Raw genomic sequence first — 13,168 nt, forward strand, 5'->3', positions numbered from 1 at the left:
AGACAATGTGCAGAGCACATTATCCAGGTCAGAAGGCAAGCTGTCAAGAACAGACATAGAGCTAAAAAGTCTGTTTCCTTCGAATTTCATAATTAGAGCATATACCTTAATAACAATTCAAGGTACTGACTTCAATCTTGGCATATATGTAGGTTGCAAAGATGCGTATGATGTAGAGGGCATAAGCCTAGTCTGTAGGTCTAAGGTTAAGATCACAGCGAGGTCAAACCTGTTCTTCATAACTTATGTCCATAACCATTTAAGATATTTACTTCAAACTTGGAATATAGGTACGTGTCCATGCGATTTTGTGTAGAGCGCATGATCTTGGTCTGTAGATTGAAGATCATGGTCACAAACTGAGTTTAAATCTATGTGCCCAATGCACAACTTTCAAAACTATTCAATATTTACACTTTAAACTTTGAATAAAGTTTGGTGGCGATGAGGCAATTTGTTGAGTGCAACAGTCCACTTAACACCCTTCACCAAACTTCCAAAATCATCTTTAATTTACGTGTGACACTTGTAAAATCCCCGTCTCTCACATCTAGAAATACTTTCTTCAAAGTGTAGAACTGTGGACTTTCATTGCACCGCTTTATGGAGCTCTTCTTTGTTCAAAAATCAGTTGTAGAACTAAGATTTCTGTCAACATGCTTTAGTACTTTAATTTTAAGGCATTTGGCTTTAATTTGTGTTACACTTTCACAAGCATTTAATTTTCTCAAGACGATAACCTATTCTTCGGTCATTGTAAGTATTATTTGAGTAAGCACATATTTTGCACAGACAAGTAATATGAGAGACGTTGAAACAGTTCGAAGAAGACAAGTAACTGTAATTTAACTGATTTAAGAAATTGTTGGCGTTAGACCATCTGTATTAATTAATTTTGTATTGATCTGGGTCTATTCAGGTGAAAACCTTGTGTCTTATAGCCTGCTACACATTACGCGTTGGTTTTATTACCCCGATCAGACCTTCAATAAACAATTTCAAAACACCCGCGAGGAATAAGGGGAAACTTGTGAAAGATTAATGTGTATATCAATCATTTGTGATAAGGTTCTGTGAAGATATAATTACCGTCATTGTTTTATTTAGTTATCAATGACAAAATTCAAAGAAATCCGAAGGACAACTTCATTACTTTTCAGCCATCTGCAGGGCTCGTTTCCAAATGAAGATTTATACAAAACAAATGATAATGAATTTAATTGCGAGAATAAAGCGGTCACATTTTAGATATGGTTAGTCAGTTTTATTTTATTTTTATTCCCTTTACAAAGAAAATCAGAGTTTCGTTATATGTGTACTCTTTTTAAACAACTCACAGGATTTTCACTTGGTGCTACGACCAAATCACACACCAAAGGTATCTGGGCTTGGTGCAAAATACATCCGACTCAAGATGAACAAGTTTTACTCTTGTTAGATACTGAAGGATTAGCAGACATCAAAAAGGTATATTTCTGAATTTTAACGTATCTTTAACCCACTGTTGCTTCGTGAATTTTCTATGTATAGAATAGAAAAAGCGGCTTAAGGGATGATTAAAATATCTGTTGATATGAGTTACATACATCGCTAAGTGTGCCTTTTAGAACAAAATATTTGCTGCCGCACCCAAAACTACGTCTCTGTTACCTGTTACTTTGAGCTGTAAATTGTTCATAAGACGTACAAAACAACGATAAGTTCGTTCTGTGTTTGGGAAAGAGCACACGCTTACCTTCCCTTTCTTAAAAGGAAAGTAGGTCAAGTTTAACAAAATAAGAAAGACGTTTTTGACTAACACATTGTCTGAACATAGGAATATTGGTTTTATTCGGTAGACATGTTAAAATGCATTTTGCATTTTCTATTCTTTGAGAACTGAGACATCGAATTATCTCTCTGATCGATTGTAAGATTTCTATAGAGTACGTAGAGTTTGATAATTCTAGAATTGAGCAGAAAACAATAAGTGAATAAAAATAATAACATTACATGGTCGATTCATATTAGTCCTGTAGATGTACGTCTATAAGTGTATATTTTAAACTTCTGCACGCTTTTTCGATAAACAGAGATATCATTTAAAGCTGCTGTACATATGTCTAGTGCATGTATTTAATTGCAGGGAGATACTAACCACGACAATCATTTATTCGGCCTTGCACTTTTGCTGTCGAGTACATTGATATACAACATGATTGGAGTTTTTAACCAGGAAGCTTTAGAAAAGCTAACGTATCCTTTAAAATGTCACATATTTTCTTAAGCGTATTTATACAAGAGAAAACGACGTTGTTATGTAAACGAAATAAATACAAAACTATAAATCTATTATAAAACTTTTCTAATGCCATATTTAAATAGAACATCACTACAATTGTTCAGTAATTTGAACTTATTATTGACTTTAAATATTAAGCTTAATAAACACTTAGGTTGCAATAATCAATATAATGAACTTAGCAATTGTTAAAATTAGTCAAAATCACTTGGAATGATTTCACCATCAAATTTGAAATGCTTTCCTACTTGTTTCCAGTGACCATTGTTTAAAAAAAAAGAACTATTTTATTTTTATGATGTGTTGGTAGCAGCATGATAATACATTCTCGTGATGAGCAGGATGATTTATAATACCTACACATAATAATTTAACAGGGATGCATTCATGGTAGATTTAAAAATGACTTTTGTTCGAGTTTTGAATGCATTTGTCAATTTTACGTTACTTAAATTCGCTTGTCCTATAAAAACACACCATTGAAATGGGATAACATATTTGTTATTAGTATTTCCAACTCTCAGAAATATCATGAAATCTTTTCATCACGGAGTCCTTAATGTTACATTCTATATACCTGTTCATTCCATTTTGTAGAGATATAAATCACTTTATTTGCAATGTTATTCCTTTATGTAAATAAATGTTTATATTCAAAAGATATATCTGACAGTTTTGACCCTGTTACTTTACGTTGGACATCTATGCTTATCCTTTTCTACGGATCGACACTAGAAATAACGCGACATCTCAAGGTTACGGTGAATGCACAGTTCAATTTTGTAGGTTTTGCATGATCCAAATTTCCTTCTGTCTAAGATGCTATTTATACTGATTTAACATTTATGCCTAGTATAAAATGTACAATACTATTTGTAAAAGTCCAGTTACTATCAAGTACTTGAATTAACGGGAGAAAATTATAATAGGTATCAGTCACTTTCATGTAACGGCATAATTGTAAGCTGTTTCTGCATTTTCATACTTTACCTTTACATTCGCACAAATGAATTATACAATAGAAATAAACAGACTTTCTACTCCAGCAACCAAAGGGATTTGAAATTCACACTAGTGATACTTCATTTTATATTTATCCTCTGATTGTCATTCTGCTTGTTGATGCTATCAAAAAGGCAATATGATATATAATTAGTTGCAAATTATCAAACTATATTTTAGTTCTAATTAATACGGATTAATATATATCGAAAGATAACACGTCTGAATGCTTCTAAAGCTTTAAAGTAAATTGTGTCTTACAGAAAAAATAAAATAAATAAATAAATTCCGTTTAACTAAATGAAGATTCATTACAAGACTGTCAACGGAAGTCCAGGTTATGGGTGATCGCCGAAGCGGTATGAGTGATGATAGTCTAATCTGTGCTATTTCACCATTTTTCATCTTGTGTTTGAGAGACTTTTTTCTAGATATTGAAGTCGAAGATGATGATAAGCAGCCAAGTCCCGACGAATATTTCGAACATTGCCTTGAGACAGATAGTCATGCAGGATGCGAATCATACAACATGACTAGAGAAGGCATTGCAAAATACTTCCCAAACAGAAAATGCTTCACGTTATCCCAACCCGCTCTTAAGAAAAAGCTAAAACAGATAGAGGAATTAGATGACAAAGACCTAGATGAAGACTTTGTCTCTGAAGTGGATGAAATGCGAGACTTTGTATATGAACAGAAACATAAATATCTGGATGCGGTAACCGGTATTCCTGTTAACGGTTCTGGTTAGTTTTTAATTGACACAGTCGCGAATTATTTTTTTTTTTTTTTTGTTATCGATGTCACTGGCGTTAGTACATATCTGTTTCAGATAGTTTCTACATATAAATAATTTTCTCATAAATTATCAAATACTTCTATGTCGGCATGTTGTGATCAAACTGAAGGGCATATAATAACATTTGCCAGAGAAACCTGCTTTTGCATATCTTTAACGTAGTTATAAAGTGGTGAATCGTTTAAACGACTTCCCTCCATGAACTGCTTAATGGATCTTCATCAAACTTATGTATCACTGTAAAGTCGTTTCCAATGTTCATTCAAATGGGGACACGCGACCCCTTTGCCGTTGAAGCTAAAAATTTAAAAAAATATTGAATGACTATTTCTCATGAACTGCTAGATGGATATTCGTCAAACACGATGTGTAGCATTTGTATCAGGAGCCGACCATTTGATATTGTGGGTGGGTTGAGGGCGGGGGGAGGAGGTCTTGGATTTTTAAAATCCTGACCTTGGTTTTGCTTGAAAATTATTCTGGTTTTGGCTTCAACATACTGAAAAAATGACTCCAAGATTATTGAAAAAAGTTTAAGATTAAAAAGCATTCCATCAATCTGAGGCCATATTTATACTTTGAAATTGCTTTTAGATTTAATATCTTATAATTACATAATAAGGTTAGTATATATATCATAGCACTTTTCGTTCATCATTAAGGAGGAGCAGCATTTCCATCAACACATAAATACTGAACAAAGCTGAAGAATTTTGCGAGATTAATTTGAAATTGTCTGCTCGCTTCACTCGCATATCTGGTAACAATAATATTATTTATTCTACCTTCATGCAAAATTAAGGCATAAATCAAGGAGTATGATAAAGTTTGCTTTATCAGGTCAGTGACTTGATAAAGCTTGGTGGACTACTTTTTGGATATTTTTTAAACGACGCCATGTTGTTTTTGAGAATAACTGCTAAAAGACATATTTATGCAATTATATATATATATATATATATATATATATATATATATATATATATATATATATATATATATATATATATGGCACCTTTACTAGGTAAGTGAGACCATATCATAAATGTATAGCGTATGAATACCGTATTTGCAATTACCGCAAAAGGGTTTTGTAATGGAAACGCTCGGAGAAACGGAAAATGACTCGTGTATAGCGTTTGTTTAGGATCTTAGCTTTCTGCACTTAAATCAAGGAATATTTTGCATCCGGAATGGAGGAGTGTTATTGAATAAAATCATCGAGGAAACGGTTTGCCTATTTTGTCAAGGTGCGTTATGGCGTGTGTATAAGTCACGTCTATCATTTGCTTGGTGAGGATGCGTAATCCGACATGCAACTGAACTTCGGACAAAACTTCGCTTGGCAGCAAATTAAAATCATTCAATCATGTTCAGCAGAACAGTAAGGTCAGGTACGAAAGGAAACAAGGTTAACCTTTGTTTTTCAGGTTTTATTTTTATATAGGGATATCACATGTGTTTTCGCGTTATAACGTCTGCAGAATTCCGAGTGAGTGCGTAAGTGAGTGAGTTGGGTTTTAGGCGAATCGACACAAAATGGTCATATATCGCCGAGAAGAAGTCATATTGCAAACGCCAACTGTAAAGCATAAACGTTGATGTAAAAATGTAAAGCATACCTAAGAACATCCATGTAAAAATGTAAAGACCACTACATGTTGTATGAATAATGTAAAACATATCTAAAAACATCCATGTAAAAATGTAAAGCATATCTAAAATCAGTTATGTAAAAATGTATATACATATGTGTTAAAATATCAGCTGCAAACATAATAATATTGCAAGATGTAAATAAAAATATGAAATGTTGGATTTTTTGATATATTCCTATCTGCTTCATAAACGATAAAATATTTCCGACCGAAACGTTTTCAAATAACTCTTTCAAAGATTGAACGTCATAATGTGACTGCGGGATTCTGAAGATGTTATAACTCGAAAATAACATGCGCTAACGCTATCTTAGCATAAACGCGAAAAAAGACGAATAAATGAATACATTATCCCTCAACGTCATCAAATTTCCATGAAATGCGCGGGAATATCCGGGTTGTTTATTTCACGTTTCCATTTAAATTATCCGTTTTGGTGCCGTAATACCTTTACGCTCTGCCACGGAACGCGCATATATAAAAGGTGTTATAACTGCACGTGAGCGCGAGAATCTCTTTGTTAACACACGTTTTCTCTCGTGTTAAAACACCCCAAAAAAGTGACAAGAACAGCAGTTTTATGCTAGAATAATATTTTTTGTGGATTTTAAAAACCTATTTGTTTATTTGGTTGGGCGTATTAATTTTTAAATTTCTTTGCAAGGCAGACCTAGTTGGTGGTAAATTTTGAATTTTAATTAAAGAATGCTTTTAGATCAGAAGGTAGGATAAATAGAACATTAGATTACTTCTTATAAACTTAAATCTATTAAGTTCGTCTGCGAAAACTAAAAGTCTCGACAGAGCCTCGACTTTAATATTTTCTCCGACACACTTAATAAATTAAAATTTATAAGACAGTGACCTAATATTCTTTATATAATTAAAGCTGAAGTCCACGAGAGAGTAGACTGTCTTCCACTGTCTTTAAGTTATGCAAGATATTTTGCTTCCTCTCCCTTTTTCTTCCAATTAGACTGGTTGTACCTTGTACTAGGTGTAGACAGTTATCACCTTTGTTTTACCTAAAAGCTATTCGAATATATAAAGGTTAACTTATTGGCCATTTTTGCTTGGATTTACATCAGAAAAGCCACACAACTCCAGGCCCCATGTTCACGAAACATTTTTCGATCTCAGTTGAGTGTGAGTTTGAAATTTTAATATCAGTTTTACTAAAACTTTAAGGTTTAATTCCAACTAAGACTATCCATCAATACTGAATAGTCATTCAAAAATAGTTATGACAAATAAAGTTTCATTATCAGCTCAGACTGAAAATGTTTTGTGAACACGGGGCCAGAGGTCAAGTCAAGGCATGCTCATGATGTACACATGTATAATTATTATATTAAAAAAAACAAAGGTAGGGAGAGTATATCTCCAAATATATATCGAAATGCACCAGAGCTGTTCTGTTAATTTTTCTGTATGGGAGCATGCCCCCACCCACCCCGGATCCCCCTTATTTGTCTCAGTCAGCTTCCAGTTTTGGCTTGCTTTGCCCCTTGGGACTCATTTATCTTTTAGGTATCAATTATTTATGTATGCAAATATTTAAAACATTTTTTTCTCCATTTTTGTGCGACATAAAAGGTTACTGTAAATTGGGTTAAATTGCTTCTTATCTAATAATTTAAGCAGAAACTTGCATTTAACTATTTCAAGTGTACTAAGGCCAATTACTCAATATAGACTGTATGTCTTTATCGCGCTTACACAAGTACGTTTTGAATAACACAAGTATAATAAGAATATTTCATTCTCTGATGAAACTATTTAAGCTTTCAAGTTCTGAAAAAGAATCTGACATGTGTTAGCGAGTACTAGGGAGCTTGAGAGGTGTAGCAAATCATGTTACCTCTCATGAACAAACTCAATCAAACTGAGTCTGCTATTATTTTTTTTTTTTTATTTTTTTTTTTTTTTTGGTTGAATTCTTTGCTTCCAAGGGATCTTTTACCATCATAATAGCAATCGTAAGTCCCCTGTGGTGGTTGTAAAAAGTCTCCCTGTACTTGGATTCAGTGTTGTTCCTGGTCCTTTAGGATCAGGAAGTCCATTCAATAAGTGTGTTATATAGTTCCGCTTAAGCCAGTGCTAGTGTGCGTGAGAGGTGTTGCACATTTCAATACCTCTCATAAACAGGCTCAATCATACCGAGTCTGCTATTATTTTTTATATTCTATGCTTCCAAGTGATCGTTTAACAGATTTTATTTCATAGAAGGCATAAAAAAGCTTGATTCCAAGTAAAATCCCAGCCACTTTCCCTGTCCCGAACCTCAGACGTTCAAAAGGTCGGCCCTAAAGGTACTCTTACAATTTTGTTCAAATGGGGAGGGTCTTCTCATGAATTACTTGATGAATTTGCATCAAACTAGACCTGCAGCGTCATTATAAGGTCCTTTCTCCACAATGTATTGAAGTAGGGATACTTGGTCCTTTATGGGACCAATATTGTTAAAAATAGAAATACCTTTAAATGACTTCTTTTCGTGTACCACTTGATAGATCTTCATTAAATTCGCTGTTTATTTAATTATTCTAAATATCTTCTCCTCATGAACCGCGTGATATATCTTCATCAAACTTGATCTCTTATATCCTTATAAGGCCCTTTACGAAATTTGTTCCAATGGAGGAACTCCTTGGTCCCTTTTAAGGGCTATTAGAGCTAAAACTAGAGACACCTTCAAACAACTTCTTCACATGGACAGATTGGTGAAGCTTCATCAAACTTGGTCTATGGCATCATTATGAGGTCCCATCCCTTATTTGTCAAGTGGGGTGCTTGGTCCATTTAAGGGGTTACTAGATTTAAAAATAGACACAAAACTTTAAATAACTTCTTTTCATCATCTTCTTTGTTTTTTTATAAACTTGTACAGCATCATTACTACCAAATTTGTTCAAATGGTGGAATGTGGCTCCTTTCAGATGCTATTGGTTTATACTAAACACAGTTGTTACCATTCATGATTCAAGGTCAAACAGTTACGGTTATTTGATTGACATAGGGCCACTGTGGCCCTCTTGTTAGATTTTTTCTTTTGATAGTTTCTGTTATATGCAGGCTCCATAACATTGGGCCATCACTCACAATGCTTGTTTGTTTAGTTCTCCATTAGGGCTAGTAGCCTTTTATTTTAAGTCTTTCGTAAAATTGCTGTATATCATTGAAGGTTTCATGTTCAATGCCGTACTAACACATCTGCAAATGTTTCTAAATTGTATTTTGGTACTTTAAGTAGCAATTTTTTATGCAAATGTTACGTTCTGCTTGACGACTTGGAAGATAGCATCCATTTCCAGTGCAGTCCGTTAAAAGGAGAGTATGCAATATATTTGTGGTGTTGAAAGACCTGTGGGTTTAGGGTTTTTCTATTTTATTATCACAGCAGCGTTGTTAGTTACGTCTTGAAGCCATCATGCAACTGGTCGTTCAGCACGACATTAATTATGTGATAAAGATAATGTTCAGTCTTAAGTGGGGACCATACGCCGCTTTTCACGGAATTGCACTCTAGTATATGACACTAAAGATTTCATGTACATCCGCAGTATAAATACTTCTGCGGATGTCTCAGTTGTACTTTGGTACAACTAACATCTGCAAATGAGTTTTGCTCAACCCGGGGTCAGACATCTTAGACGGTAGCTTGCATTTCAACTACCGTCCAGGAGCAGGCTGAATCAAACCATGCCTGCAAACGTTTTTTTTTTTTTGTCATGTTGGGCGACCTTCGGGTTACCAATTTATTTAAATTTGTTGGGTACGCATAGTTTAGTTTTGATGATTAAGAAAGTATTCATCAAATCTATGCCTAGTTATATTACCCAACAAATTTTATGCAAGATATACCAATAACTGTTATCGAAATTTAAAAAAATCGAACCCAAAGCTCTCCGTGACACTCTATAAACAGATTATTGTCAAATTATCTATTTATAACGTACAGTTTCAACATTTTTTTAAACATGTAGCATGATAGTTATTCAGATGCTGATACATACAAAGTTTTGTTTTCACGTTTTTATTCAAAATTAGCTGTCTGAACTAAATGACTGACCCTCGTAGTATACCTTATAAATGTACCAGAAGTGCAACTCGAAAGTTTGAAATCTAGAGTTGATATGTCTTTATGGTTCTCTTTAACCTTTCACATCTTTAATTATGAATACATTTATTTAATCAATTTTTGTCTCAGTATTTGCCTCGATAACATCGACGTACGTTGAAACACTAAGGGGAGGCTCGCCACTTACTTATCAAGATGCATTTGCACAAGTCGCATTTCGCCACAACAGCAACCTTGTTGAAACATTAGTTCAAGAGTTCAGTAAGGATATGGACGAACTGAAACTTCCAGTTAAACGTAAACTGGTTTTACAGGACAAGTATGGCTACCAACAGAATAAAACACTATCAAAATTCAGGCAGGACGCTTACCCGTATTGCCAAGAGGATTTTGAGGAACAAATCATGGTAATGTAGTTTTCTGACATACACGTTTAAGATATATTCGTTAATATTAATCATTAAAGGATAATATTGCACAAGAAAAATCCGAATAATTCATTTTATCTATTTGAAGTTATTTAAGTAGCTGTACTTGTGGGGCAGCGTATGATATTGGTCCATGTAGTCATAAAAATGTATATTGTTTGTTTTTGTTATCAGATAAAAAAAAATGTGCTTGTATTTCCACTACAGTCTATGAACAGGCTGAATGAAACCGAGCCTGCTATATTTTCGTTGAAGTCGTCTTGGGCGACCTGAGTTGTTTTCACTTTTTCTATTTCATCAAATTGTACTTATAAAACTAAAGAAAGTTTGAAACTGTAATTAACCACAAAATGAAAAAAAATAACGGACTCATTGAAGCGAACATCAAAGGATTGAAAAAGACGCAATCATTAAAATATTTTCTTGTTGAATGTCATTAAGTCAAGTTAAACGTAGAATACAAAAAATAAATTGTCACTAATTACTAATCAGAAACAATTCATGTTCATTTACCAGTCTCATGCCTATCAATAGCGCAATGTTATTTAGGTAATGTTAAACTTTAAGAAATCATAGCATCAAAATACTGACCATACTAAATTTTGAATAGAGTTTTAAGTAAAAACACATTGGCTGCTTATATTACTAGAAATAATGCAAGTACCTTAAACTATTTCAAACATGAAGTTTTATTGATGATTTATAATCTTTGGTTACTTAATATCCAATACAGGGAGAAAATCCAAGCCAAACTCTAAAAACACTGTGATATTTATTAACATATTCTTTTAAAATTTAATACATGTAATAAACAATTTTATCAAAGTTTTTCTAAAACAAAGTAAAAAAGAAGTATTAATATCATATCTTTATTCACATGTTAACATTATATAATACAGAAGTTAAGAAGGATTTTATAAATAATTGCCGTAACTGTTTATGCATTACGGGCAGATATTAATATTATCAAGTGTTGTGGTTAAAGCTTATTTATTTGATATATTTTAAACTTCAAACACATCGAAATTTACTAGAAACACTTATTACAAAAACAACATTATAATTTATATTCCTTTTATTATTCCAAAGCACAATTTAGATTTATTCCATTTAGATTATTTTCCAACCCTAATTTTATCAATCTAGTATATTAATTCAGTACAGTAGATATGTTACCACTTAAATTGTTTTTCCTCGACCTTAATTTCAAATAACAACATTTATATGCTGGCTTTAACAAAGGCAACACGACATATATTCAGGCTTCTCTATATAGTTTAAACAGGTCAAAGCGAGGAGTCGCATACAAAGAGAGGAGTTTTCTTTCAGTGTTCATTGATATACCATATATATAACAAAACAGGAGCAGTATGCTCCAAAGTCTAAATTTGGTAACAAAATATGAATCTGCAAATTTTATTAAGATACATTTTAAATTGTAAAAAAATAAGTCTTTTTGGTATTTACAACACAAGAACCCCACGTAACTACAGTGACATTGTGAATACATTTTTGTTTTACAAATCCCCAATGAATGCTTCTTTTTCTTGTTTCTGAATTTCAGTTTTAGATACATATATTTGGTGCTCACCTCATTTTAACTCCAACTGATTTGTATCAGAAGTTTGTCTGTATAAATTTGGTTAGAAATTCAGATGTTATGTTCTCAAATTTGACATCCCAAATCGTTGTGACCAAGATGGTAAAATACAAAACGTAGCCTACCAAGAAATTTCAAAATATCTTTTTTTTTTCTTATATTCAAAGCTAACATTTTTGCTATAGTATACTAGTAGTAGAAAAGTACCGCATAATGGTCCACAATAACGGCCATAATACCTCAGAATTCCAGATGAAATACATTAAAAATGTGCCATGATATTTCTGATGACTTTTTCTATGTTTCATTTCCTTACATAATACTTGTTCTACATCAACTAAGTTATCATATTGGAATAAGTGCGACCTCTAAAATTAAAATATCCAGTCAAACATTATCTGACAATTGCTTATCTTATGTATTTGTGGTCAAATTTGTTACCTGGATTACGAAGAATGTATTATGGGCTTATAATAACGCTATTTATCTCAGTCTGCTTTAATCAGTTTGAAAGCATTCGCGTTAGCCTATTATTACATAGTTTATTATATTTCTCTTTGGCATGTACAATACCTACAAAACCAGGTCGAAATAACCATTATAAAACACATACAGCATAATAAGTAGATTTAAAAGTAATTGCGACATTTAATTATGACCCCTTCGAAGAATAGGAAGCGGGGAGGGTGTATATTGTTTTGCACCTGTCAGTCGCGTAGGTCGGGTCGGTTGGTCGGTTCGTGAAGTGAACCCAATAATTTGAGAACCAGTTGCCAAGAGCCTTCAAACTTAGTAGTATTGGGCTTATAAAGTAGATGATTCCTATAGTTTTGGGGGTCAAAGGTTAAGGGCACAGGGACCTAAACCTTGCAAACGGTTTCTGCCCAATAACTTCAGAGCCACTCCTTTAAGAACCGTCACATTTGGTAGCATGATTTGGCTTATGAAATAGATGACTTTAATCAGCTAAAATTGACTCGCTGTCAAAATATTTGCTATGATAATTACCATAATCAGTCAAATTATTGGGGGACCCCACCCCGACTGTTCCTACGGCCCTGAAATACACACTTAGGAAAGTACGCATGCGGATATAAATGCATTCTTTTATTTGATTTTCATGTAACCATGATGTCTGCTAAACATTTAACATTTAGGAAACACTGTCTCTCAGCAAAACAGATATTTCTGAATTAGTCTACCGACCTACTCACCAGAGATATTCTACAAATATGTTACCTTTAATTTCTTCAGAAATAATCAAACAAGTCCTGATTTCTGAGCTATTATTTTTGTAGATGTAGTAAAATAGGGGTTGG

General features: G+C 33.3%; 1 protein-coding gene across 1 annotated transcript in view; it reads left to right on the forward strand.

Moving 5' to 3' along the window:
• LOC128546733 (guanylate-binding protein 1-like) overlaps positions 1–10,237 on the forward strand; it is a 32,641-nt gene extending 22,404 nt beyond the window's left edge. The window contains exons 4-7 of the mRNA XM_053518013.1: positions 1,340–1,467; positions 2,126–2,235; positions 3,590–4,029; positions 9,951–10,237. Of these exons, the coding sequence (XP_053373988.1) occupies positions 1,340–1,467; positions 2,126–2,235; positions 3,590–4,029; positions 9,951–10,237 (965 nt within the window). The remainder of the gene's footprint in view (positions 1–1,339; positions 1,468–2,125; positions 2,236–3,589; positions 4,030–9,950) is intronic.
• The last annotated feature ends 2,931 nt before the right edge of the window (positions 10,238–13,168 follow it).

Source organism: Mercenaria mercenaria, chromosome 11, assembly GCF_021730395.1.
Source record: "Mercenaria mercenaria strain notata chromosome 11, MADL_Memer_1, whole genome shotgun sequence".
Classification (NCBI taxonomy): Eukaryota; Metazoa; Mollusca; class Bivalvia; order Venerida; family Veneridae; genus Mercenaria; species Mercenaria mercenaria.